General features: G+C 41.7%; 2 protein-coding genes across 8 annotated transcripts in view; one reads left to right on the top strand and one right to left on the bottom strand.

Annotated features, from left to right (window-relative positions):
* The first annotated feature begins 70 nt into the window (after positions 1-70).
* On the top strand, positions 71-21,915 carry SERINC3 (serine incorporator 3). Its single transcript, XM_011280708.4, has 10 exons — positions 71-227; positions 5,995-6,156; positions 6,763-6,956; positions 8,550-8,629; positions 9,291-9,428; positions 11,976-12,145; positions 12,927-13,017; positions 13,825-14,005; positions 18,352-18,579; positions 19,206-21,915. The coding sequence occupies exons 1-10, from the start codon at positions 189-191 to the stop codon at positions 19,342-19,344; spliced, it is 1,422 nt and encodes a 473-aa protein (XP_011279010.1). The 5' UTR covers positions 71-188; the 3' UTR covers positions 19,345-21,915.
* Positions 21,916-22,742: 827 nt separating this feature from the next.
* The window catches only part of TTPAL (alpha tocopherol transfer protein like), a 35,141-nt gene continuing 30,733 nt past the window's right edge, over positions 22,743-27,150 (bottom strand). For 6 of the 7 annotated variants that reach the window (XM_019826459.2, XM_019826458.2, XM_003983449.5 and 3 more), the window contains one exon: positions 22,743-27,063. In XM_019826459.2, coding sequence (XP_019682018.1) covers positions 26,785-27,063 — 279 coding nt within the window. In that variant the 3' untranslated portion in view covers positions 22,743-26,784. The remainder of the gene's footprint in view (positions 27,064-27,150) is intronic. The other variant, XM_019826457.2, reaches the window with a different exon arrangement.

The raw sequence follows: 27,150 nt of genomic DNA on the forward strand, positions 1-27,150 counted from the left end.
TCCCTCTACCAATGACAGAGGCTCTCTCGGGCAGCAGCAGCTGAGGGCGGTGGGCGGGGTCGCGCAATGACGCAACTCGCGCGTTTCCGGCCTGAGAAAACGTCGCGTTTCTGGGGAGACGCCTCGACTGGCAGTTACCACCGCGCTAGAAGCCTACCGACCGGCCGCTTCCATCACCAGGCGTCACCATGGGGGCTGTGCTGGGCGTCTTCTCCCTCGCCAGCTGGGTGAGTCCAGGATCTGATCTCTCCGTTGGACGTGTAGTTTGGGGGAGGGCAACAGGGAGTCCCAGGCCCAGACTCTGTCGGTCCTTGGCCAGGAGTGGGGGGGCACAGGCCCTGGGCTGCACAGAGTATCCGGGGGCCCAAATGAAAATCCGTGATTGCCCCTGGAGATTGGGATCACGCGGCTCGCCTTCCGGGTTTGTAGGGGGAATGTAGGAGGCCAGGCCGTCATTGTTTACAATTTCGATTGCCCCGCCCCCGTGAGCCTTCAGGCCTCTGGGTTCCTCTGGAGCTGGGACCTGAACCGCGGAATGACAGTTCCGGGGCGAGGGCGCTCTGCTTCTTTTCGAAGTACCTTCATAAGGTGGCGTCGTTTAATTTTGGGTGGCTTAAACGATATATTTATCCCATAGCATGGATTTGCCAATGCTACAGAGTATGTGGCAGAGCTGGGATTTTAACCAAGGCCTGTATGCAGTTCTGGTGCAAAGGAAAGAAAGCCTGGTGGATTATTATTCAAAATTGGAAGCCATGGCGTGAACATTTTGAGACCTTGTCCAAGGCATTTATCTCTGGCTTCCTGTAACATGAGGATAATCACTCCAGCGTTCCTCACCTCGAGAGCTGCTGTGAGGATAAAGTGAATAAATTGGATTGAATCACTTTGTAGGTTGTAAACGGCCTATTTTAAAAAGGAAAGTTTAGGATCTAGGGACGAGAATATGGTGAGTTTCCTCATATACTTGACCCTGAGGATCATGATTCTTTAAAATCATTTTTTTGTTTCATAACTTCCCAGCTGATTTTGTTGATCAAGGACTCAATCTCAACTCATTATACTACCATTTCTTAGGGACAAAGTGTATTTTCCATTTTTTTTTTTAAAGATTTTAAGTAATCTTTACACCTAGTAGAGCTCCATCTCACAACCCTGAGATCAAGAGTCACATGCTCCTCTGACTGAGCCAGCCTGGCGCCCTTCCATTCTTTAAGGCTGTTGACCTTAAATCGGAAGGGTGTTTAGTCCAGGTTCCTTGAGAGCAGCGGTCTTCCAATTTTTTGACCTTGACCCAAAATAAGAAATAAATTTTATGTAGTCGATTTAATATGCCCAATTAGACCCAAGTTTCATGAAATAAATTTTACCTTTACCATCTGCTGTACAATTTTTCTTTCACATTAAAACAAATCCTGGTTGAATTTTATGATCCACTAGTGGGTCAGGCTATTTGCAAAATAGATTTAGGAAGAAATATAGTTAAGAAGGTAATTAATTAAGGAGTGATTTGTAATTTGAAACAAAGATGTCTTTTTTTTTTTTTAATCCTAACAACGTGCAACACATTTTGGCTTTTTGTAAAGTTAAGATTTGAATTGATGCCATCAAAGCATTTCTCTCTATAAATTGCTTTTATATTTTATTAATCCCTTTTGTTCAACAGGAATAGCAAGAAGTGCAGTGTACCAGAGAATGGAATGAGGGAAGGGAAGAATAATAGGAAATAAAGTCAGAAAGGTAGCAGGGAGCCAGCCAAATCCTGTAGATAACCCATTGTTTGGTCTTGTAGGATAATTTAAGGACTTTGGCTTTTACTCTTAAAGTGACAGAGGGATCCATTATAGAAAAGAGGAATGATGGGATCTGACCTGTGTTTTAACAAGGTGGTTGTGTGGAGAACAGATGGTAGAAAAGAAAGAGGAGAGCAATGTAAAGGAGAAAAAACGTTCTTTGCATCCTCTGTGAGGTTAGTGGTTGGGGGTCTGTGAATTAAACTGACAAAAGACAGATTAGCACAAGAAAAAAGAGCTATGTACACATGCAACACACATATACACAGGATGTTTTTCATCATTCAGTGATTAATAACTCAAAAGGGTAGTTAGAAAATATGGCTTATTATATACCTAACTTAATAGGGGAGAAGAAAAGGGCTTTTATAGGATAGGTTTCTTTAGAGAAGACAGGTGGGTTTTTAGAACAAACAGGAGATAAGGAAGTTTGTGATAATACTTGTTTGTGTAGGTGCAGAGGTCTTTTGTCTTCTTCATGGCCATAAAACTCTTGGAGAGAGAGTTTATGGCAGCTTCATATCCTAGAAGTTGCTGCTTTTAGTTAGATGAAGAAAGCTCCAAGAAGGCTTTTTCCCGTGTTTGTTGAATCTCAAATGTCTTCATCTTAAAATAACCTATACCAACTCTGGCTTCTGAATGGGTCACTTCAGCAGTGAGACAGGAGTCATTGCAATTAATCCAGGTGAGTGATGATAGTAGTGGCTCAGACCAACATGATAGTTAAGGATGCTAAGAAGTAATCAGATTCTGGATATAGGGGCACCTGGATGGCTCCATCGGTTAAGCGTCTGACCCTCAATTCAGCTCAGGTCATGATCTCACGGTTCATGAGTTCCAGTTCATGAGTTTCAGCCCTGCGTTGGGCTCTGTGCTGACAGTGCAGAGCCTGCTTGGGATATTCTCTCTCTCTCTCTCTCTCTCAAAATAAATAAATAAAAACTAAAAAAAAAAAAAAGATTCTGGATATATATTCTGAGGATAAAGCTGATGTGCTCACAGATTGGGTGATGGTTTTGGAAAAAAAAGAAGGCATCAAGGATGACTCCACGGTTTTTGGCCTGAGTAACAGGAAGAATAGAGTTGTCATATACTGAGATAGGGAAATGATAATAACAGTAGGACAGCTTTGTTCCACAGATTGAGTACCTACTGTGTAAAGATACAGGAGACAAACAGTAGGTGGTCCCTCCTAAAGGTACTTAAAGTCTCCTGATACTTATAAACAAGTAAGTAGGTATGTTAGTTTGCTAGGGCTCGATAACAAAATACCACAAACTAGGCGGCTTAAGCAACAGAAATTTATTGTCTCTCTGTTTCTGGAGGCTAGAAGTCTGAGATTAAGGTGTCGACAGGGTTGGCTCCTTCTGAGGGTGATGAGAGAGAATCTATTCCATGCCTTTTTCCCAGCTCCGGGTGGTTTGTATCAGTCTTTGATATTCCTTGGCTTGTAGATCTCTGCCTTCGTCTTCAGTTGGTATTCTTCCCATGCTGCATGTCTGTGCTCAAATTCTCCTTTTTATGACACTAATCATGTTTAATTAGGTGCCCACTCTTCTCCAGCATAACATCATTTTAGCTAATTACATCTGCAGTGACTCTGTTTCCACATAGGTCACATTCTCCAGTACTGGGGATCAGGACTTCGACATACTAATTTGACACAGTTCAACCCATAACAAACAGTAGGCAGTTATTATGAGATTATTTTATGGGCCAGAAAATAAATAACTACAGAGAGTCAGGAGTGTGTGGATGCAGACAAAATAAACCTGAAGCGATTAGTGTCGTTGTTGACTGTAAAACCTCTGTTCCAGTCGCTGGCTAGCTACAGACCTCTGGGTCATTTGGCCCAGATTATGGTTAAGAATTGGATACTGAGGGGCGCCTGGGTGGCGCAGTCGGTTAAGCGTCCGACTTCAGCCAGGTCACGATCTCGCAGTCTGTGAGTTCGAGCCCCGCGTCGGGCTCTGGGCTGATGGCTCAGAGCCTGGAGCCTGTTTCCGATTCTGTGTCTCCCTCTCTCTCTGTCCCTCCCCCGTTCATGCTCTGTCTCTCTCTGTCCCAAAAATAAATAAACGTTGAAAAAAAAAAATTAAAAAAAAAAAAAAAAAGAATTGGATACTGAATATGGGTGATCAATTTCCCATGGTTGTTGTGGTAACAAATGTTAATGGCTACCGTGATAATATTGAGCCCCTGCTGTGTCAGGCATTATGCTACTTGCTGGATATTCCTGATACTAGCTCATTCTTCACACAGTAACTATTTGGGTAGGTGGTGTTAATGCCCATTTTTACAGATGAGAAAACTGGGCTTTTAAGAAGCTTAACATCTTGCTCCAGATCACACAAAACCATGATAAAGGCCACACAAGGTACCATCTATAAAAAGTAAAGACTGGGACCATACTGTGAGACCAGCATCCTCTACAATTTTTATTTTTTTAACGTTTATTTACTTTTGAGACAGAGAGAGTCAGAGCATGAACGGGGGAGGGTCAGAGAGAGAGAGGGAGACACAGAATCTGGAACAGGCTCCAGGCTCTGAGCTGTCAGCACAGAGCCCGACGCAGGGCTCGAACTCACGAGCCGTGAGATCTTGACCTGAGCCGAAGTTGGACGCTTAACCGACTGAGCCACCCAGGCGCCCTGCATCCTCTACAATTTACATCTCCTGCTTCTGCTGATGATTCTGACTTTAGCCTGCCCTTGTGATGTGACTTAATGTCACCTGTGAAAGCAATTCAAGCACTTTCCTAATTAAGCCTACATAAAAATGACTCAAATTATGCCTTCCTCTGGAATGCTCACCAGAGATCCAGGTTACTTTTCTTTTTTTCAATTGAGGTAGAATTCACAGAATATAAAACTAACCATTTTAAAGTGTGTAATTTTGTGGTATTTAGTACATTCACAGTGTTGTACTGTCATCACATCTGTCTAGTGTAGAACATTTTCCTTCCCCAAAGGAGAAGCTCGATTCTCATTAAGAAGTCATTCCCCATTTCTTCACCCCCCCACTCCCCCCCCCCCCCCATCCAGCCTCTGGAAACTAATGCTTTCCATCTCTGGATTTATTTATTCCAGATATTTCAGATAAATGAAATACAGTATGTGACCTTTTGTGTCTGGCTTCTTTCACTTAGCATGATGTTTTCTAGGTTCACCCATGTCGTACCATATATCAGTACTTTGTTCATTTTTATGACTGAGTAATATTCCATTGTGTGGATATACCACATTTTATGTATCCATTCGTCAGTTGATAGACATTGGGTTGTTTCTGCCTTTGGCAACTGTAAATAGTGCTGCTTTGAACATTCATGTACAGGCTTTTGTTTGAATACCTGTTTCGGTTCTTTTGGGTATCTATTTAGGACTGGAATTGCTGGGTCAAATGGTGATTCTGTAAGGACTCTCCAGGTTACTCTCGAAAGGAGCTAAATGGCTCTTGCTAACCTTATTTACGATGATTTCCATGTAATGTTGCTTTATGTTATAATACCAGATTTGGTAACTAGGTTCCTTAAATAGCAAGTGGAGTTAGGTTTTTATTTTTCTCAGTATTTAAAAAAAATTTTTTTTTAACGTTTATTCATTTTTGAGAGAGAGAGAGAGAGGAGGAGCACAAGTTGTGTGTGTGTGTGTGGGGGGTGGTGATGGGAGAGAGAGGGAGACACGGAACCCAAAGCAGGCTCCAGGCTCTGAGCTGTCAGCACAGAGCCCGACGTGGGGCCTGAACTCACGAACTGTGAAATCATGACCTGAGTCGAAGTCGGATGCTCAACCGACTGAGCCACCCAGGCGCCCCTATTCTTCTCAGTATTAATATATACTGTTTTTCAATAAAGTATACTCTGTGTGAATATAACTAACATATACTGGGCTCCTTCCATGTTTTAGGCCTGTGTTGAGTACTCATTTCATACAGCAATGTGTGGGGGAGGAAGATTCTGTTATTGAGTCTATTTTACAGAGGGAGAAATAAGCTTAGCTTATGTAACTTGCTGAGGTAGAGTGACAGAAATAATATTGACTCCAGAATCCGTGCTTTTAATCACTTCCTCCTCCCAGCTATAACTATCTCAGGTAAAGCTGTGAAAACCTGGCCGAACTCCTCATCTTCTGCTCTGTGACACTTACGACACGAAGAGGCCCACTGAAAGAGGTCTCACATGGCTGTGGTGTGCTTGTCGCAGGTTCCGTGCCTTTGCAGTGGTGCGTCATGTCTGCTGTGTAGCTGCTGCCCCAATAGTAAGAATTCCACGGTGACCCGCCTCATCTACGCCTTCATTCTCTTCCTGGGCGCTGCTGTGTCCTGTATCATGCTGACAGAAGGGATGGAGTCTCAGCTGAAGAAGGTAAGGAGAAGTAACAGTGGCCTTAATGTGCTGGTTATTTGTATTATTTTTACAGTTGGCACAATTTTAGTTGTGATTAACGTCCCAACTTTTCACCATTGTAAAACTCAGTCAAGTTCATTGTAATTGTTGGGTTTTTAAATTACTTTTGGGTATAGTCAAGACATAGACTATGAAAGGGTTAGTCCTTTTCCAGAAATAAAGGTCAGAACGAACATCTTCAGAGTCTCATGTCACAACTCAGAGAAAGATATTAAAAGAGTGACACGAAAACATTATCTTTCCATGTATGTTTCAGATTTAAACATTTACCTAGACTCGACCTTCACCTGTGGAAGGAGTCAGTTGCCATGAAAATTTGTGGCAAAATGGGAGATAACCTCATCAATAAGAAAAGAGCACTTCACTTTTATTTGCAAAATACAAGTTGTTTCTACTGTTTGGTGATAAGGTTGCAAGTGAATTGGAAGGCAAAAAGTGAAGTCCCACAGGACAGTCTTGCAGTTGTTGAAGCAGTCAGTTTTAGAAATCGAGGCTTTTTTGTGATGGGATAGAATCTTCGTTTAAATGTGGATATTGCCATAACATTGCAATTGCTTTTTCCAGATCCCTGGATTCTGTGAAGGGGGGTTTAAAATCAAGGTGGCTGATATAAAGGCAGATCAAGATTGTGACGTGCTGGTTGGTTATAAAGCTGTATATCGGATCAACTTTGCCTTGGCCATCTTTTTCTTTGTCTTCTCTCTGCTCATGTTAAAAGTAAAAACAAGTAAAGATCCCAGAGCAGCAGTACACAATGGGTATGTACAATTTATTTTATTATTTACTTGCTATATTATGGCGTGGATCCTCCTGTTGAGCAGTTAATGTTGCTATTCGGATGGAAGCAGTAGAGTGTATGAATCGGTGGTCCACATATATTTTTGATCTGTTTCTGACCTATTGTACATGTGAGGTTGTTTCAGTGTTATTTCCAGTTGGAGCTCTGTAGCACAGAGAGGGTAGAGGGGATGAGGAAAATCTTGTCCTTTCTTTTAATACCTTTGTTTCAGGGGTGCCTGGGTGGCGCAGTCGGTTAAGCGTCCGACTTCAGCCAGGTCACGATCTCGCGGTCCGTGAGTTCGAGCCCCGCGTCAGGCTCTGGGCTGATGGCTCGGAGCCTGGAGCCTGTTTCCGATTCTGTGTCTCCCTCTCTCTCTCTGCCCCTCCCCCGTTCATGCTCTGTCTCTCTCTGTCCCAAAAATAAATAAACGTTGAAAAAAAAAAATTAAAAAAAAAATACCTTTGTTTCAGGTTCCTAGATTTTTATCAAACACCCGTGAAAACAGTTCACGCACTGTGCTAGGCACTGCACACACACAGACACATATACTTTTTATTGTTAAAAGAGAAAAATGTACCTGATATATTAAACAGTATACAGAAAAATAAACTGGATCACTGATTTACACATCTGTCGTTTTCCATTCCTGACTGCCCCAGTTCCTCTTAGTTTCAAGTAATTCTTTTTTTTTGTTTTTTAATTTATTCATTTTGAGAGAGAGCGAGAATGCACAAGTGGGGCAGGAGCAGAGAGAAAGAGAGAAACAGAGAAAATCCCAAGTAGGCCCCACACTTGTCAGCACAGAGCCCAAAGTGGGACTCGAACCCTGGACTCCAAGATCATGACCTGAGCCGAAATCAAGATTCAGATGCTTAAACCAACTGAGCCACCCAGCCGCCCCGGTTTCAAGTAATTCTTATTTGAAGACTGAAAGTTCTGTAAACTTTATATGTATCATAATCCCCTTTTTATAGATGCAGTAACTGAACTTCAGAGAGACTGGAGTGTCTGAGATTTCTGAGCCAGTGAGAGTTAGAGGTAGGATTGAAACTCAGGTCTGTCCAGCTCCAAAGCCTGATTCTTTTCACTCTGCCATACAAGGCAGTCTTTAAAGATCATGAACTGAAAGCCAGCTTTGGTCCTGGCTTTGCCAGTGATGAACTGTGTGATTGTGGGCACAAGGCACTTAGGTCCTGTATTGTGAAAGAAGGATTAGACGATAACTTTTTCCTAGATCCAATAATTAGTTGCTTCATATTTAGCTAACATGGTTAGTTTAGAATGCCCCAGAATTCTAGAAAAATTCCTATCTTTAATTGCTAAATGTAGGGAAATTCTTAAGTTATGTGTTTTTCTCTTACATCTATGAGTGATTTGTTCTCTGGGCTAATGTTTGTCTTTAAATTGTATGAAAGATTGAGTGAAACAGCTTCATATCAAATGAAGGGATAAGCCCAGACAATCATGTTGGAAATGCTGAGTCTTTATTTTTGCATTTCAGAAATTCACTTTTCTCAGCATAAGAGCAAAAATTAACATTTCATAAATGTACTTTTTTATATTTTAATAGGTTTTGGTTCTTCAAAATTGCTGCCATCGTTGGTATCATGGTTGGCTCTTTCTACATCCCTGGGGGCCATTTTGCCACAGGTATGCTACTTAAGGGGGTTAATTATAATATACACAGACTCTACAAATGATGGAGTTTAAGCTACATTTTCATTACTGGTTTTGCAGAACTGGCAATTGAATGAAGTGGTATTCAACTATATGACTCAGTACTAATATTAAGATAGTAATTAATTGTATAAACCCAGGAGGCATTCAGCCCACTTCTCAGCTGGAACCATATTTTGCCAGTATCTTAATATAGCTTACCTTCTCACTTGGCAGTACTAAGTTAATCAGAGAGCTTGTCAACATAGGGACCTGTAGGAACTCATATGTGCTCATATCCCTGTCTTAATCTGCTTTCTTACCATAACATCAAGTGACTTCTGTGGATTTCCACTGTGATTTTTTTTTTTCCCTTGTAAAATAAAGGAAAATGCTTATTGTACCATTTGGAATGTCAGATCCCAGGCTCCCCTTGGCACAAGCTAGAACAAGTTTTAAAAGGTCTGAAACCCAACAAAACACTTCTCAGAGAATGCCTTTGAGTTTGGATTTGGAATAATTTTGCTGTGCTGCTGGAGACAGAATATTCTTTACCACCTCTTACTTGAATTAAAATTGTTTTAAAATGTTGGGCAGTGATATTCTGAAATGTTACTCCTGTGGTTAAGAATACCTTTGTTCTTTTGCTTTGTAGCCTGGTTTGTTGTTGGCATGGTAGGGGCCTTTTTGTTCATCCTCATCCAGCTAGTGCTGTTGGTAGACTTTGCTCACTCTGTGAATGAATCATGGGTAAATCGAATGGAAGAAGGAAATCCAAGGTGTTGGTATGCTGGTAAGTATCTGAACTCACCTATAAGAGCCATACTGCATTATGCTACATTAAACAATGTACGTTAGACACTATTAACTATAGAGAACCAACTGAGGGTTGCTGGAGGGGAGGTAGGTGGGGGAATGTGCTAAATAGAGGCGGGCATTAAGGAGAGCACTTGTGTTGAGCACTGGGTATTGTATGTAAACGATGAATCACTAAATTCTACTAGAGTTACCATATATGTTGTTATCATATATTGTCATATATGTTAATAACTAGAATTTAAATAAAAACTTGAAACAAAAAAATAAATAGGATGTGCAGTAAAAATCTTCATTGATTTAAATGTATAAACTTCCAAATGAGAGCTGATTTTTAAAAACTACAGTTTTCCAGTTGAGTCAGTTCTTTTTTTTTTTTTTTTTTTAATTTTTTAACATTTATTTATTTTTGAGAGACAGAGAGAGGCAGAGCATGAGCAGGGGAGGGAGATAGAGAGAGAGAGATACAGAATCTGAAGCAGGCTCCAGGCTCTGAGCTGTTTGTTAGAACAGAGCCCGACACAGGGCTCGAACTCAAGAACTGTGAGACTATGACCCGAGCTGAAGTCGGAGGCTTAACCTACTGAGCCACCCAGGCGCCCCAAGTCAGTTCTGAATTGTATACATTACTAAAAGGAGGAAGCACAGATAACATAAATCATTGGCTTCTCTCAATTCATTTATTTTGAGATTTATAATGTAACTAGATGTGTTTAGATAAAGAAAAACAGTTGTATATAGTGATGTAGTTTTGGTTTTGATTTCCTTGTTGCCATAGACAGGGGATTCAGGTGGGTTATACATACGGGTCATCTGCCCACATCCCTCAGGCAGATAGAAGTGAACAGTCCTTACTGCTTTATTCAGAATATGACTCACACCCCTTATAAAAGCTTTCTGGTAGAAAAAGGGCACTTAAAATTTCTAGGGTGGAAATAGGATATACAGCTTGTAACAATGGGGTGGGAGTTGAGTTCTCTCCTTACTAGGGGCAATGACCCAGCATACCTCATTTAAAAAAAATAAATGGACCAGGACCCAGCTCCTGCCCCTCCACCCATTATAAAAGTAATAGCGAGGCGCCTGGGTGGCTCAGCCGGTTAAGCGTCTGACTTGGGCTCAGGTCATGATCTCACAGTTCGCAGGTTTGAGCCCCACCTCAGGCTCTGTGCTGACAGCACAGATTCTGTGTCTCCCTCTCTCTCTGTCCCTCCCCCAGTCACACTCTGTCTCTCTCTCAAAAATAAAATAAACACTAAAAAAATAAAAAGTAATAGCCGCTCTGTGTCAAGAACTCAGAAAACCAAAAATCACAAAAGAAAACATTCCCCCATAATCCAACTCTTCAGTAATTAATACTCACTGTTAACATATTAGTCTATGTCTTTCCAGACTTTTTTTTTTTTTTAAGTTTATTTATTTATTTTGAGAGAGAGGGAGAGAGAGAATCCCAAGTGGGCTCCATGCTGTCAGTGCAGAGGCCAGCACGGGCCTCAATCTCATGAACCAGTCTCACGAATCATGAGATCATGACCTGAGTCGAGATCAAGAGTCAGACACTTAACCAACTGAACCCCCCAGGTGCCCCTCTATTTACTTCCACTTTTTATAATTCATTTGGACTCACTCAACTTTAGAAGAATTTGATAATGAGCTGAGCATTTGCCATACTTTGGAGTAACTAAAAAGTAGAGAAATCTTGCATGTTCTTATGGAAAAACATTAGGAACTATGCTAATAATTTAATATACATTATCATTTGATAGTAATATATACATCATTTAATTTTAAACATACAAAATCCATGGAGATTATGATAAATGGAAACTAGTTTTCTCAAATAAGTCTGCTGTGAATTAAGTATAAGTTAATTGAGCTCAATGTTGCTATAGTTGGTCTGAGCATGCTGTTACTCTGTCAAGTTTTCTAATTTTCAGAGTTACACAGCTAATTGTTGATTGTCCATGTGAACAGAAAGGAATATTATTTTAGGTACTTAAAAAGAGCAAATATACCACTTTCCCACAATGATGTGGTCTCACAGTGACAGGAAACAGGTTTATGTGGCAGTAGCTGCAGAGGACAAACATCATAAAAGATGCCTGTCCATTGTTTTCTGTTAACACCATCCCTGGCATCTAGCTTACTGGACCTCAGCCAGTTTGACGGCCCAGAAGTTTTGTAGGTTCCTAAGAAAGGCTTGTAATGAACATTGCTTTGCATACAGTTGGAGTTTACTCTAGCTGGAATGATCACATGTCTGGTTTTTCAACCCATGGAATTAAGTAAGGTAGTCTAGGAAGTGAATTCAGTTGCTTGGTGGATTTTTGAATTTAACATTGAGCTGCCTCTAATGCTGTCTGAAACATCAGCCTTGGGTCTCCTGTAATTTTCCTGTAAGATGTTGACCACCCTAACAATAAAATAATGTGTCTTTATTTTTATATGGAGTAGAAGACAATTGGTCTTCATTAGAAAAGTTTGTTACAATCACGAGCATTCATGTTGGCTTCCCTTTTTCTAGCTTTACTCTCCGTCACAAGCATCTGTTACATCCTGTCAGTCGTGTTTGTCGGGTTATTCTATGCATACTACACCAAACCGGATGGCTGCACGGAGAACAAGTTCTTCATTAGTATTAATTTGGTCCTTTGCGTTGTGGTTTCTGTTATATCCATCCACCCAAAAATTCAGGTATGGTCTTCTGCTTCGTCCTCCTGTGACAGATTTTTAATTGATGCTAAACTTTAACTGACATAATCTTTTATGTGAGTTTATGTTTAAGATTATGTACTTAAATATTTTCCCATATTATGATAAAGTCTTTATAATTAAAACTTAGTAACTGTAAAGTGTGCCATTGAGTGAATAATTTCCCTGTCATTTAAAAAAAAAAAAAAACCCTAGGTAACCTGAAAATTTGTAGCTCTTATAAAATACTTTACATCGTGAGTGATTCTTAGGAAACCTTAGCCAAGATATTAAACTAGAAAATCATTGCTTTTAGTATTTAAAAATAAAACTCAAGTGTGCAAGTTTCACCATTTAAAAACCATACTTACAAAATTCGTAGAGTTGTAGATGAGAAATATGAAAAGAATATGAGACATCGCCTCTCCTTTCAAAAATGAAAAAGCTGAAGTTGCAGAGAGATGATGGATCACCTGGTAGCTAGTTAGGCCAGAGCTAAGCTTAGATTCTCCTACACCAAGGGACTAGTAAATCAAGCCCCTGTGGGATATACAGGAATTCCAGGACTATGAAATCCCTTGAGAACCAATAGTACATGGTTCCTCTTTCTCGGTTCTTTTTCAGGCTAACTCAGACTGACAGGTTACCTTTCATCTTTCAGCTGTCAAGTAGAATCAGCAGGTTCTCAGTCAATAGTATTTCAGGGGAGCCTAGGGAAATCCACTGGGTTTTAGAAGTCAGCCCTTGCAGTTCCTGTGGCATTGTTTTCTTTTTGATTTCACAGGAACACCAGCCTCGTTCTGGTCTCTTGCAGTCCTCTCTCATCACCCTGTACACCATGTACCTCACCTGGTCAGCCATGTCCAATGAACCTGGTAAGGGAATGTCGATAGCACATTCATTTGATGAGAAGAAAGTAGGAAATTACTCTTGGCAGGTGCAAAACTAGAGGTAGAGCAAACATTAAACAGGCGAACAAACAAAAAAGTTCACTCCAATGTACAGTGTTAACTATGATGCAGATAACTTACATTTCAAGTTTTATTCTTCATGTCTGTTCTTAGCTGTTCATAGCTGATAGCCTGAAGGACCACAGTCCTTTATACAGTCTAAGCTTTTCCCTGAACTTAGACTAAGTCAGACTAGTTAAGAGTTGGACAAGGCAACATTGTTTTGGCCCTCTGTAGCATTTTTTAATTGAATTTCACTTTGGTGTTAAGGCTCTAGAAGAAATGACTGTGAGAAATCTCCTTTGCATTGTGTCTCACTCAATAGGGTATTCTGTGGACTTGTTTTAAAGGAAAACAGTTACTGCAGACCTTCCAATGATGACTCAACTTATTGTTTTTGTACTCCTATTTAACTATGTAAAAACAAAACTAGGGAAAAATTCCTTGCGCTTAAAGCCTTTGTAAAACTATAGACGCAAAAAGATTTGCCAGTAAACTTCAAAATCCGTAAAATGAAGATTGACATTTATGAAATTTGACAAATATTTTGTTGCATCTTTTTTTCTAAAACTAAGTCACTGATTGCAATACAAATATGTCTAAGTTTCCAGGTTCTTTTAAGTATAGCAGTCTCATGCTATACATCATGACTGAATAAATGTGTGAGCAGATCCCTCAAATCGTTTCCTGGAACAAGAAGAGTTCTAAGGATAATAAATTTTCCATTTTCAGATCGTTCCTGCAACCCTGGCCTGTTCAGCATTGTTACACACATGACCGCACCAACTTTGGCTCCTGGAAATTCAACTGCTGTAGTTCCTACCTCTGGTCCGCCCTCAAAGAGTGGGCATCATCTGGATCTAGAGAATTTTATTGGGCTGACAGGCTTTGTTCTCTGCCTTTTGTATTCTAGGTAAGTTAAAAAGTACTTGGGACAAGATTCTTAGGACAGTTAATAATAGAGCAAAGAAGCTATTTTCTTTTCAAAAAGCAGTGTGAGGAATTAAAAACAACAATTTAACTCTTCTTTATGGGAAGCCGTTGACTTGCCTCAGTTACCCAGCCATGGATATTTCTTAAAGCCCAGTAAATTGTCTCATCAAATAATTCCTTCCAAACTGACATAGAGATACCTTCTCTTTCACTAGAGGATAAAGTCTTCATCTGACCCTAGATCAACTAGAGTAATGGCTCTGGTTGATATTTTTTTGTAAGAAAATCTTTATTTCCTGATCATTGTAAAAAAAATAAACAATTACAGAGGTGCCTGGGTGGCAGTTAAGTCAGTTAAGTGTCTGACTCTGGATCTCAGGTCATGATCTCACAGCTTGTGAGTTTGAGCCCTAAGTCGGCCTCTGCACTGTCAGCGCAGAGCCTGCCTGGGTTTCTGTCCCTCCCTCTCTCTGCCTAACCCTCTCCCTCTCCCTTTCTCCCTCACCCCAACCCCCCCACCCCCATGCGTGCACGTACACTCTCTCTCTCTCAAAATAAATAAACTTAAAAAAAAAACCCAAAACTACAGAATTCTGTTACAGCTAATTTTAAAGTCTCTAGTTAATCCAAGAGCTCAGATATAACCTATTTTAGCACTTTGCACTCCTATATATGTAACATTGGAATAAGCAAATGTATAGATAAAAGGTGATTCATTTCTTACCCATTTTTATTGGTATTTTCTGCATAATAGCATATGTTATTTTAATAATTAAAAATATGAGGTAAAAATGGGCAAGGATATATTTATGTAAATTGACAAGTGAGAAAAGTATAAAGTGGAGAATGAAAGTATCCTCACTCCAAATTTACCTCTTCCATGGTTAACATTATATGGTACATAATAGTTCACACTTTTCCCCTTTGCTTATACTTAAGTGTCTGTCAATCTATTTGTATCTGTAGAAATATACACAATTTTATGTATAGTTATATACATGATATCACTTGATAAATAATAACTTAAAATCAATTAGGAATGTACCATATAAATCCATGTAGTATTCTCAGATATGAACTTTGTTGTTATAATTTGGACAGCTTTCCACATTTTGTGTAGATTTATCTTTTTTTTTTTTTTTTTTGATGCTTGCTTAAAATACGGATTGGCACACTATAGCCCTTGTGCTGGCTGCCTGTTCTTGCGAATAAAGTTGTATGGGAACACAGCTGTGCTCATGTGTTTGTTATATTGTCTGATCTTTTTTGTTTGTTTTGCTTTTGGCCTAACGTGTTGTGTATTGCTTTTGAGATATAATTTCCATACTATAAAATTCACCCTTTTAAATTATACTACTCAGGTTTTTAGTCTATTCACAGGATTGTGCAACCATCACCACAATCAGTTTTAGGACATTTTATTTTGCCAAAAAGAAACCATGCTCATTAGCAGTCACCTTTCTATTCCCTCCCTCTCTAGTCCTTGGCAGAAATGAATCTCCTTTTGTCTCTGCAAATTTGCTTATTCCAATGTTTCATATATATGGAATCATAAAATACATGGTCTTTTGTGACTGTTTTTTTTACTTACTATAATGTCTTCAAGGTTCATCCATGTTATGACATATCAGTACTTAATTCCTTTTTATTGTTGGAAATAATACTCTGTTGTGTGCATATATACCACATTTTGTTTATCCTTTATCAGTTGATGGACGTTTTGGGGTTGTTTCCACTGTGGGACTAGCATGAATAATGCTGCTATGAACATATGTGTGCAAGTTTTTTGTGTGGATGTACACTTTAAATTTTCTAGGATACATACCTAGTTGCAGAATGGCTGGTCTGCCAAAGTATTGTCTAAAGTGGCTACATCATGTTACAGTCCCAGCAGCAATGTATGAGTCTTCCAGTTTCATCAGTTCTTTTTTTTAAATTTTTTTTTTTCAACGTTTATTTATTTTTGGGACAGAGAGAGACAGAGCATGAACGGGGGAGGGGCAGAGAGAGAGGGAGACACAGAATCGGAAACAGGCTCCAGGCTCTGAGCCATCAGCCCAGAGCCTGACGCGGGGCTCGAACTCACGGACCGCAAGATCGTGACCTGGCTGAAGTCGGACACTTAACCCACTGCGCCACCCAGGCGCCCCTTTTTTTTTTTTTTTAATTTTTTTTTTCATCAGTTCTTAATCAAAATACTGTAATTGTCTTTTTTTGTTGTAGCCATTCTAGAGGATGTGAAGTGGCATTCCATTACGGTTTTGATTTGTGTTTTCCCGGCAACTAATGATATTGAGCATTCTTTTCATGTGCTTGTTAGCCATTTGTATATCCTGAAGAAATGTCTGTTTAGATCTTTTGCCTACTCTTAAATTGGGTTATTTGTCTTTTTATTGTTTTTATATATGACTTGAGTAAGGGGTCCAGCTTCATTCCGTCATGTGTGGGTATCTACTTGGCTCAGCACCCTTTGTTGAAAAGACCATTCTTTCCAACATTGAGTTGTCTTGGTATCCTTGTCAAAAATCCATTGACCATAAATGTAATGGTTTATTTCTGGACTTGTAATTCTGTTTCATCGATCTGTGTATCTATCCTTATTCTAGTACCACACGGTTTTGATTACTGTAGCTTTGTACTAAGTTCTGAAATCAGGAAGCATGAGTCCTCCAAATTTGTTCTTTTTCAAGATTGTTTTGAATATTCTGAGTCCCTTGCATTTCTATGTAAATTTTGGGTTTAGCTTGTCAGTTTAATTGAGATTTAAATAAGGATTGCATTGAATCTGTTCGTCAACTTGGGGAGTATTACTATCTCAACACTATTAAGGCTTCTAGTTTATAACATAGGATGTTTCATTTAAGTCTTCAGTTTCTTATCAGTGGTTTAGAGTTATTGGCATACAAGTCTTAAATATTTTTTTTTGCATTTCTAAGTATTATAAGTTCGATTTTTTTAATTTAAAAAATTTTTTAATGTTTATTTTTGAGAGAGAGAGAGAGAGAGAGAGAGAGAGCGTGAGTGGGGGAGGGGTAGAGAGAAGAAACACAGAATCTGAAGCAGGCTCCAGGCTCTGAGCTGTCAGCACAGAGCCCGATGCAGGGCTCAAACTCACAAGCCATGAAATCATGACCTGAACTGAAGTTGGACGCTTAACCAACTGAGCTACCCAGATGCCCCATAGGGAGATTGTCTTCTTAATTTGTCTTTTAGGTTGTTCATTGTTAATGTATAGACATAGAATTGTTGTATATTGATCTTGTGTCCTGCAAGATTATTTATTGATTCTAATAGTATGTGTATTCCTTAGGGTTTTCCACGTACAAGGTCAAGTTATCTGCAAGTAGAGATCATTTTACTGCTTTTCCAATCAGGATGCCTTTTATCTTTTTCTTGCCTAATTACTCTGACTCGAACCTCCAGTACCATGCTGAATAGAGATGGGGACAGTAGACTACCTGTCTTGTTCCTGATCTTAGCAGGACAGCTTTTAGTCTTTCACTATTAAGCATGTCTTCTCTGGGTTTTTCATAGATGCCCTTTATCAGTTTGAGGAAGTTCTCTATTCCTAGGTTGAGTGTTTTTATCAGGAAAAGGCATTATTAGATTTTAGTCAAATGCTCTTCCTATGTCTGTTGAGATGATTGTGTGGTTCTTGTCCTTTAGTTGTATGTACTTTTTTTTTTTTTAATTCAGTCATTTAACACACTTACAGTTAGCATCTACTGTTAGAAACGCAGAGATGACTATGGTCGTTGTTGTTGAGGAGTTCTAGGACTAGCAAGAAAGACAGGCATGGTAAGTGCTACAGCAGAGGGAAGCATAAGGAGCTGTGGGATTTTAACCCAGCCTGGTGATGAACTGATGTCAGGGAAGGCTTTCTAGAAGATGTGGCATATAGAGAACTGAAGGATAAGTAAGTTAGCTGGGAGAAGGTTTGTGGGTGTTGTATTCCAAGCATAGAAGAGGCACTTGTGAAGTCATGGAAGCAGACATTGAGAGCATAGTGAAAACTCCTAAGCAGTTAAGCCATCAAGTAGTAACTGATAAAAGTACTCTCTTTTTTTTTTAAGATTTTATTTTTAAGTGATCCCTACATTGAATGTGGGTCTTGAACTCACAACCCTGAGATCAAGAGTCGCGTGCTCTACTGAGTAAGCCAGCCAGGTGCCCCCACCCCTGCTGTCTTGTGATGACAGGTAGCCCTCCAGAAGGCCTTCAGTCCCCAAATAGTAGTTCAGGAATAACCGTCATGTATATAGGCCAATGGCAGCAATTCACCTCCTAGCCCCTTTCTGATTTGTCTTCTTTTGGATCACTTTCCAGCATCCGCACTTCCAACAATAGCCAAGTAAGTAAGCTGACCTTGTCAGGAAGTGACAGCGTGATCCTCCGTGATACAACCACCAATGGTGGCAGTGATGAAGAAGATGGACAGCCTCGGCGGGCTGTGGACAATGAGAAAGAAGGAGTGCAGTACAGCTACTTCTTATTCCACTTCATGCTCTCCTTGGCTTCCTTGTACATCATGATGACCCTGACCAGTTGGTACAGGTAGGAGGCACAGACTAACCAGGTGGAAGACCACTTGGCCCCCTTGAAAATCTCCATCCATTGCTTGACCCCAGAACCCCCTTGTCTTGCCCATATCATGAAGTTGTGTTCAGTGCTCTTTTCTGAAGTGCCTTTGAGTTTTTCTCCTATTGGATTTAAAATCCAGTTGGAGTTCTTACAGTACAAATCATGGAGACCCCTTCCAGACTTGAGTTACTTGAGAGAGAAAATCATGACATAAAGCAGCCTGACCCATCTTTGTTTACTAATTTTCCTCTATGTGTGGCCATATAGAGTATTCCGGTCAAAGTAATGATGTGATACAGAAGGCAAGTTTGAGGGATGCCATTTCAATGTAGACTTTTGCCAATATCTAGAATAGCTAGACGTTCCTAAAGAACTTTGCCCAGGGGATACGGTAGTCAGAGTTCTTCGTGCTAGCAAGAAGATAAAAGCTCTTTGAGAGGCAGAGTCCCCTGCTTATAAAAAAGTAATAATAGCAGCTTTCTCAAGTTCCTCCTAGAACCTTACTAGAGAGTAGTGTCAGCCTCCTCCTTGGCTTTGGCCAGGGGGCTGCTGGATACTGATAACAGGCTCCTTTACTTGACTCTCTTCTGTTTTCTTAGTCCCGATGCAAAGTTCCAGAGCATGACCAGCAAGTGGCCAGCCGTGTGGGTCAAGATCAGCTCCAGCTGGGTCTGCCTCCTCCTTTATGTCTGGACCCTTGTGGCTCCACTCGTCCTCACCAATCGTGACTTCAGCTGAGCCTCTGAGAATTCATAAAGGTCTGCTTTGCTGAAAGCCCATATCTATTTTACTTTTGCTTCAACTAAAATATTAAGTGAACAGTTTGCAAATTTGACTATATCCAGGTTTGTATCAGAGGGCAAGATAGAGTAATGCTTGATGCAGGATCTGAACTTTTCATTTATATGTATATTATGTTTATTTGTAAGGATATATCGCAAAGGGAACATTTTGCGTTTTAAAATGAACCACAGCTGTGCTGTGAAGAGTTCTTTATTGAGACCTATAGGATCCTACAACTTTGATTTAAAATGTAAGAAAAATGTTGGATATTTGAGGCCAATCGTTAATATATTTCTATTGCAGTATCCTTAAAAAGCAAAAAACGAACACAAAAACCACCATTTCTATGACGGGTTTCCTCTGTGAAGTCTTTACTTGTGTGATGCAAACACTCTGTTCGGTCCTTAAACCCCTACTATGTGTAGCATCATAGTATTTGGGGAGGAGTGTGTGTGTGGGTCCTTCCCCAGAAGAGCAGGGTGGCTGATGTGACTACTGCTTCTACAGCTTGAGTTTGTTCAATTCGTGTTTTACACTACAGCATTGATGCTGCGCGATTATAGCTTTGCCAGAAGTGCTTTCCATAAGCGCTTTGTAGGTTTGGTTAAAATGAAGATTCACTTGGGAAAACAGTGCGACTTTAGGTCAATGTACTTATCTTGTTATATGAGTATGTAAAAGTAAATGCATGTGAATTTATTATATTTGCACTATAAAGTTATTTGATTAAAATGGAGACTTAAGCTTTGAAGGATCCCCCCCCCCCTTTTTTTACAGCTTTTATGAGTTAGCAGCCATCCTATATTTTTTAGACCTATATGGGCAGTCGGGTTTATCAAGCATTGAGCAGAATGTGCCTGTCCCTTCTAAAACGTAAGGTCTGGCTAGTAAGTAAAGGCTTGAACTCATCCAAAAATTGTACTAATAATCTTCCCTGGATAAGACACTTGCATAGATGAGAGGCAAGGCAGGCGGGCACCGTCAGGAAACTTCTTCAGGAGAGGTAGCACACAAGGAGGTAGAATAGAACGGTCTGTTCCGTACCAGGCTCTGTCAGGTTCGAGGATACAACTTTACTCGTGACAGACACCAGCTCTGCCATCTTGAACTTAAAGTTTAGAGGAGGGCGAAAATGAGCTGACAGGTGTACAGCATGGTGTGATTAGTGCTGTGATTGAGGAATTGCAGAGAACCCAAAGGAGAGGTGTCTGGGGTGTTGGGGGGGGGGGGGTTGTCCTGGTAGGCTTCCTGGAAGAAGTGACATCTAGGCCAGGGATTGTTAGGAGCTAGCTGAGAGAGAATTGGGGAAGTGGGCTGGCATTGCCGAGGGGTAGACAGAACTGCACGTCAAAGGCAGGGAGATGAAAACCCATTTGGTAAGGCTGGAATGGGGAGAAGAGGCAGGGATTGGGGTCACGAAGGGGTTCACAACCCACACTGAAGAGTTTGAACCTTACATTGAGAGCAGCAGGGAGCACATTCATAGTGACGTAAACAAATGGTCTTCAGTCACTGCGGCTGACGCGTAGAGAAGGCATTTAGAGATGAGACCGGGGCAGGCCATGGACCATTTGAAACAGAGGAGTGAAAATGAGGATGGGGAGAAATTGATAGCTGAGCTACTCAGTAATTAAAATTTTAAAACTGGCAATTGATTAGATACAGGGAGAGGCAGATTCTGGAGTGATGCTGGTTTCAATCATCTGAGTCCGTGGGGTTCCATTTATATGGTGAGAGACAAGAAGAGGAACAAATTGTACCAGAAGGCTGGAGTTGGTCCCTTAAGAATGGCTAAGAACATAGGCTTGGAAGTCAGACTGTTGGGGTTTGTATCCAGCTTTGCCATTTCTGTCAAACTGGGCGGCTAATATTTATTGAGTACATACTATGCTTTATGACCTTGGGCCGGTGACTATCTGTGTGACTCTGTCTGAGCCTCAGCATTTTCCTCGTTTGAATAAAAAATAGTACCTAGTACGTAAGATTGTTTAAAAGTGTAAAGTTACTCTGCAAAGTGCTCAGTGCATTGTAAACACTCGAGTGGTAGCTGCTGGTCTGGCCGTGGGCTAAAATGAGACTAGACAGCATTCACAGGTGAGAGGTGTTCAGCCACGGTCTGACGGAGGCCAGATTTAAGGTGTTCTTACAGAACTAAACAGGTAGGACACAAAGGGCACCATCTCAGTTGGGATGGAGGTTGGGGGATGGGGTAGGGAAGCAGCACTTGCCAGGAATTGTTGGAACCACCATGTTTTAAAAGAGTGTTTTATATCAAGGTATAGAGATAGAGTAGCAAGGGAGTTGGGGGGCAAAAAGGGGGGGTTTAGCCCTTTGCTTTGCCAGTGTAAAGCAGACACCCCACTTTTCCTTAATAGCAAGGATAGCCAGATTAAGACCTTTAAAGGTCCCGAACGTCAAAAACATGACGGTGTAACATCCCCCACCTTATGTAATGCAAAATAAAGCAATACTAAATTGTAAAATAAGTGTAACAGAGTCCAATAAAGTTCTTATTTTTTCTCATGATGATAACTTTGATATTAATTTGAAATAACAAATTTCCTTTAAAATTAGGGAGCAGTATCCCTGTTTGCTTGGCTGTACTCTAAGAATAACTTGGCCTGTTGCTAGGAAACCTGGTATAACTCAAGACTCAAGTGAATTGTACACGTGAGTGCTGAATTATACATAAGCATAAATAATGTCAGCATGTTGAAGAAGCCCTGGATCATACTTGAAACAGGAGAGTATTTCGAATCATCGGATCAGACAGTAAAAGGCACGCACGGCCTGGCTCTAACCATCAAGAGAAACTGGGCTCCAGTCTAACTACCTGGTTTTGAAACCCAGCTCCACTACTTGACTTGCTGTGTGTCCTTGGGCAAGCTGCTTAACTTCTCTGTACCTCGTTTCCCTCCCTCTGTACCTCCTTCTCTGTACCTTGCAGTACTATTACTTAAGTACGCTTAAAGGTTAAATGAAGTTATCTATGTGAAACACTTAACGTAATGGATGCCCAGCGCTTACTGGCACCAGGAACTGTTAGCTATCCCTGGAAGAATCTGAGCCCCCTCCAGAAAGTACAGCTGGGCCTTAAGAACTGAAACATTTGCATGTTGTCTCTACCATTGTGTGCAGTGAACACCATTCTCTGTATATGCTGGGGTCTTCTAAGTGCGCACGATCTTCGGAGGTGGCCAGCCCCAAGTCTAGAGGTGCATGGTGTTGCCACAGGGCCTCTCCCTATCTGACGTGGAAGGAGGCTCTGCCCAAGCCGCCATGTACCGTGAATCACAAAACTTCAGAACCTCTGTCCGAGCTGTCATTGTCGCCAAAGGACTCCACGCATAACCTACGGGGATTTTTTTATTGTTTCAGACCCAGTCATGCATACTAAAGTTACATGTTTTCACCACTTTGACTTAGAAAATGCACTAGAAAAATAAACTTTTTGGTCAGAACAAACACTGAAGTAGATGAATCCACCACCACGTGTCCATACACTCAAAGCTAAACTGAATTTCAGTTTGAAGCGAGGAATGTGACCAGCGGCTGAAACGGTGCCCCAGTCTGGTCAGAAGATTAGCCCACCTTCCGGCCCTGTCGGGAGTGGTGTCGGAGAGAGGTTGCAGGTATTCCACTGCCATGAGCTGTAAGTGAATCCACAAGAATCCCCTATGGCAGCTGAGTTTCTGCCCAGCTAAACATGCTGGCCAGGGAGACCAAAGGAAAAGCAGCCATCAAATGGTAAATTCGTCACTAGCATCTCCATCCATGAGCCACACCGGGCCTTCCTGTGGAACAAGATCTGTTAAGGAGGAATGTTGGATCTGATGACGCCTGTTACTTGGCCTGTCAAGCAAACCATTGCTGAGTCGGGAGAATAGGAAGGAATTTACTTTGGATTTATGGATTTATGAAATTAACAGATCCCCATACTGAGAGGCATCACCAGAACTGACAACTTTCCCGAACAGCTGAGAGGTTTCTGTTTGGTGTCTCCACATATCTCATGCCACAGAACAGCCACACTTAGGCCATGACCTTAGGTTAACACTTCACTTCCTAAATGGAAGAGGGGGCTTCAAGAGAAAACCTTAAAAGCTGAACACTTTAAAATGAAGTATTCTAATAATGCCACAACAGTACTACAGCTTTTGCCTCCCCAAATGAAAAAGTGATCTCATGACTGACCTTGAGAATCCTGTGGCATCTAAAGAAACTGCCCACCCAGGGAGAATTCAGAAAGGCTCAGTATCTTACGGGAGTTCAGGGACAATACCTCTTGCTGTCCTCTCTCTCTGGCAGAAATGTAGTATCTTAACAAGCCGAAGTGTTTGTAAACCTCTAAGGACATGTGGCTCCTTGTAAAAGCAAGATGAAGTCTGGGGACGCTAAAGCCACTTCTGCCAAAAGCAAATAAACTCCAGAGAAGCCAGAGGTGTGCACAGTTGTTTCTGTAGCTTTCTTCCAGCCTCTCCCTGTGAAGGCAGAATAGGATTCCAGGAAGAGACACAATTTTCCAGATTCTGTATAAGAAGAGGAAGAAGACCCCCATCTTACCTAAGTTTACAGAGTCATTTGGCATTGACAGCTTCAGATGTCGACTCATTCAGACCTACATTTCCTATAAAGTAACCCAGATTGGCAGGGGAGGAGGGGGGAGGCAGGAAAGGCCTCCAAAAGGCAGAGTACAATGTCCCTGTAGCAGTAAAGCCAACTGATGCCGAAAACAGAGGGTTCAGAGCTGAGTGTAGATCCTTTTTATCATGTGATTCAGGGGTGTTCAGTGGCTCATCCAAGGCCACGGTAACATAAAGCCATTACTCGGGTCTCCTGATACACCATTCCTTTCCCTTTTCTATACCACAGTGCCCTGAATTTAGGGAAAAGTTACTTTTCAGGTGTTGGTGAAATGGGCCAGAATTTTTCCCTGAAGGAAGACACTCCCAGGTCTCCGGATGCTCCCTCATTTGGCCCATCAGTGTACCCCCACTACCGAGTCAGGCTCACTGGGTGCTCCCTTGGTTGTTCCCTCACCCTGCTAGGGAAACTTTACACAAATGCCTGGCGAAGCCACACAGAAACTGCCTTGATTTTCACCCAAGCAGTCCCAGTTTCACAGCTTGGTTCAAACCTCCTGAGGTGTCAAAGCTGTTTGATCTCTCTTTGAAGCTGCAGAAGGCAGACAGATCTTAGCTCTGACTCCTTTCAGAAGCTGAATGCAACAGCTCCTTGGTCCAACTGGAGAGGCCTCGGAAACGGGCAGCATCCCGGTCTCTGACATACTTGTCCAGGTGAGCTTAAATACATATAAACTTCTGTAGTCAAATAGACACGGGCAAAACCGGCCAGGAATGCAATGCAGAATTTAAACTTTGGAAACCTGGTGGGGCCAAATGGTTCATTTGTCCTTCATTGTAGCTTGCTGTTGGTTTTGTTTTTTAAACTCTTTCCTCTTTGAGATGTGAGAAAGCCTCTAACCAATTCCCACCTCCAAGCAGTTGGGTTCTGAACCATCTACTTTAGTCATCCTACTTGTGCTATTTTGATCTTTTCAGCAATGCTGGTCACACTGTCATCAGCAGATGGAACCGGAGGCTGCCAGGGGTATGCACTTGGGTATTTCCAGCTCTGCCAGGTCCCACGAGGATTCAGGGTTAGTATCTATGGTGAAAGGATCTTTCTCTGGAATTGGCACTAATGAGGTGAATAATTTCCACCACCAACTTCTCCAGACATTTTAAACAGTACTATACCGATGAAGAGCTTATTAACAATAGACTGGCCTTTGCATTTCAGAGTACCGTTCTCTACCTAACTGAGCTGTCCCCCTTGCCTGGTGGTCTAATAAATGCATGGAGAAGGTACTTATACAACACATAGTACTCATCACTTTTTAACACCATGACTTTCAAGGAATGAATACAAAAGAAAATAGGTCAAAAGCCATCAAATGAACCACTTAATTTGATGCGTGGGCTAAGGCTAAATTTTTGACAGCAAAGGTCTAAAGTGCTGAAACGCAGAACTAACATTCAGTCTCGCTGGATAAGGTCTGTCCACCCACACCAGAGGCAGAGACTCAAGACGGTCTGCGAGGGTGGGGGCCCCAGAAGTGATCCAGCAATAACCTGCCCTTGCAATAATTTCCAGAGACCAAAATTTAAGAATCCCACTCAAGTCATTTAACCATTCCCCGCTGCCAGGTTTACAAGGTACCACTCCCTGAGGGGGAGCCTCAGGGATAGAAGGAATTCATACAAACCCTGGTCATCTCACCTGCCCTTTTCAAGTTTAATCCTCCCTGCAAGAAGGAAGTTCGTTATTGCCAGGTCCCAAGAATATACATACTAGTTTCCTTAAAGGCAGGGCCAGATGGTGACATACGCCTCTTGGAGAGGCCCAGATGTACCACAAAACAAGATCCAACCACTTGCATCTAGAGGCAAGAAAACCAATTTTTCTAGGCAGAAAGCCAACATCTAACATTCAGTAACTAAACCAAATCCCAGAACGTCATGCCAAAGCCCTAGGCATCATTTCATCCAGCCTCATTTTACAGATGAGAAAGGTGAGGCCCACAGAGGCCCAGGTCTTGTCTACAGTCACACATCTGGGGCTGGAGCCCTGGTCTCTTAATTCTTGGGCCAGAATTCTTTTAGCTACTCAGGTCTCACATCCAGCGTTTCAGGTTGAGTAAAATCATATACCTCTAGGATCCTGTATGATTCTATTGAGAACCAGGGCTAAGGCTTTATGGGTTTGGGAAAACTTCAGTTTCTATTGCAAGAGTCAACCAGTGAATCCCAGAGGCGCTTTGAAGTCTCGCTCCCAAATCTGATCGTGAAGTGCTGTTTATGTCCTGATGCTCCCACGATTGAGTTAAGGTGCTTTCCAAACCCAGTGATGGCAGCTGGGGTCTGGACCTCAAACTAGAAATTTCACGATGAGCAACAGAGGTCTTTAGTTAGGGTTCATGCGAAAGACAAATTCCCAGAGTCTCACGTGTGGCCACCTGGTAGGCTCGGCCAAGTTATTTCACAGGCGTGTCGCCACTGGCCAGTCAGGTTGTTTTCTCCTGAATGTGGGACCAAAGTGACTTTGGTCCTGGTTTTTCTTGTTCTGACATCTGTAAGAACCAGATACAGCTTCCAGATTAATGGTTGCAAACCGAGATTCCAAACATTTGGGAATCACTGAGGACATTTTCCGTGTCTTCCGTGGATTAATTCGAGTAACCAAGGGCTTACCCCGTGGCTCACCCTCAGAGCCCCACAGGATGCAATTCAATGACAAGGAGCAAGACTGACTCCGTGGCACCTCAAATTCTCCTTGTGCCTCCCCAAAGCAAAAGGAAAGGATTTAAAGATGGTGGCACTCACAGAGGACTGGCTAATAGCAGGAGTATAGCTGTGATTTCACGGCCCGCAGGGAATCATCACACTGCGCGTCTGAGCTCAGCCCCTCGGGCGGCAGGGCCTGGCCCAGGATGCTGTCACAGACGGGAACAGGTTGGCAGAACTCTCTCACAAAGTCCTCCTCCGAGGCCAGCAGCACCGCATTCCAGGCGGTGGTGTCCAGCTCTCCAGCCGTGCCCCCATACTCCTTGGGGAGAATGCTTCTTGGAAGGTTTGTGTGGAGAGAGTTCAGGTCAGACCCGTGGAGGAAAAACTAAAGGGGGGATGAGATGGAAACACACGTGTCCTCAGGTTAATCAGGATCGGTGGCCTGCAGGATAGGTAGGCGCTCAAACATCTG

This window comes from Felis catus, chromosome A3, assembly GCF_018350175.1.
Source record: "Felis catus isolate Fca126 chromosome A3, F.catus_Fca126_mat1.0, whole genome shotgun sequence".
Classification (NCBI taxonomy): domain Eukaryota; kingdom Metazoa; phylum Chordata; class Mammalia; order Carnivora; family Felidae; genus Felis; species Felis catus.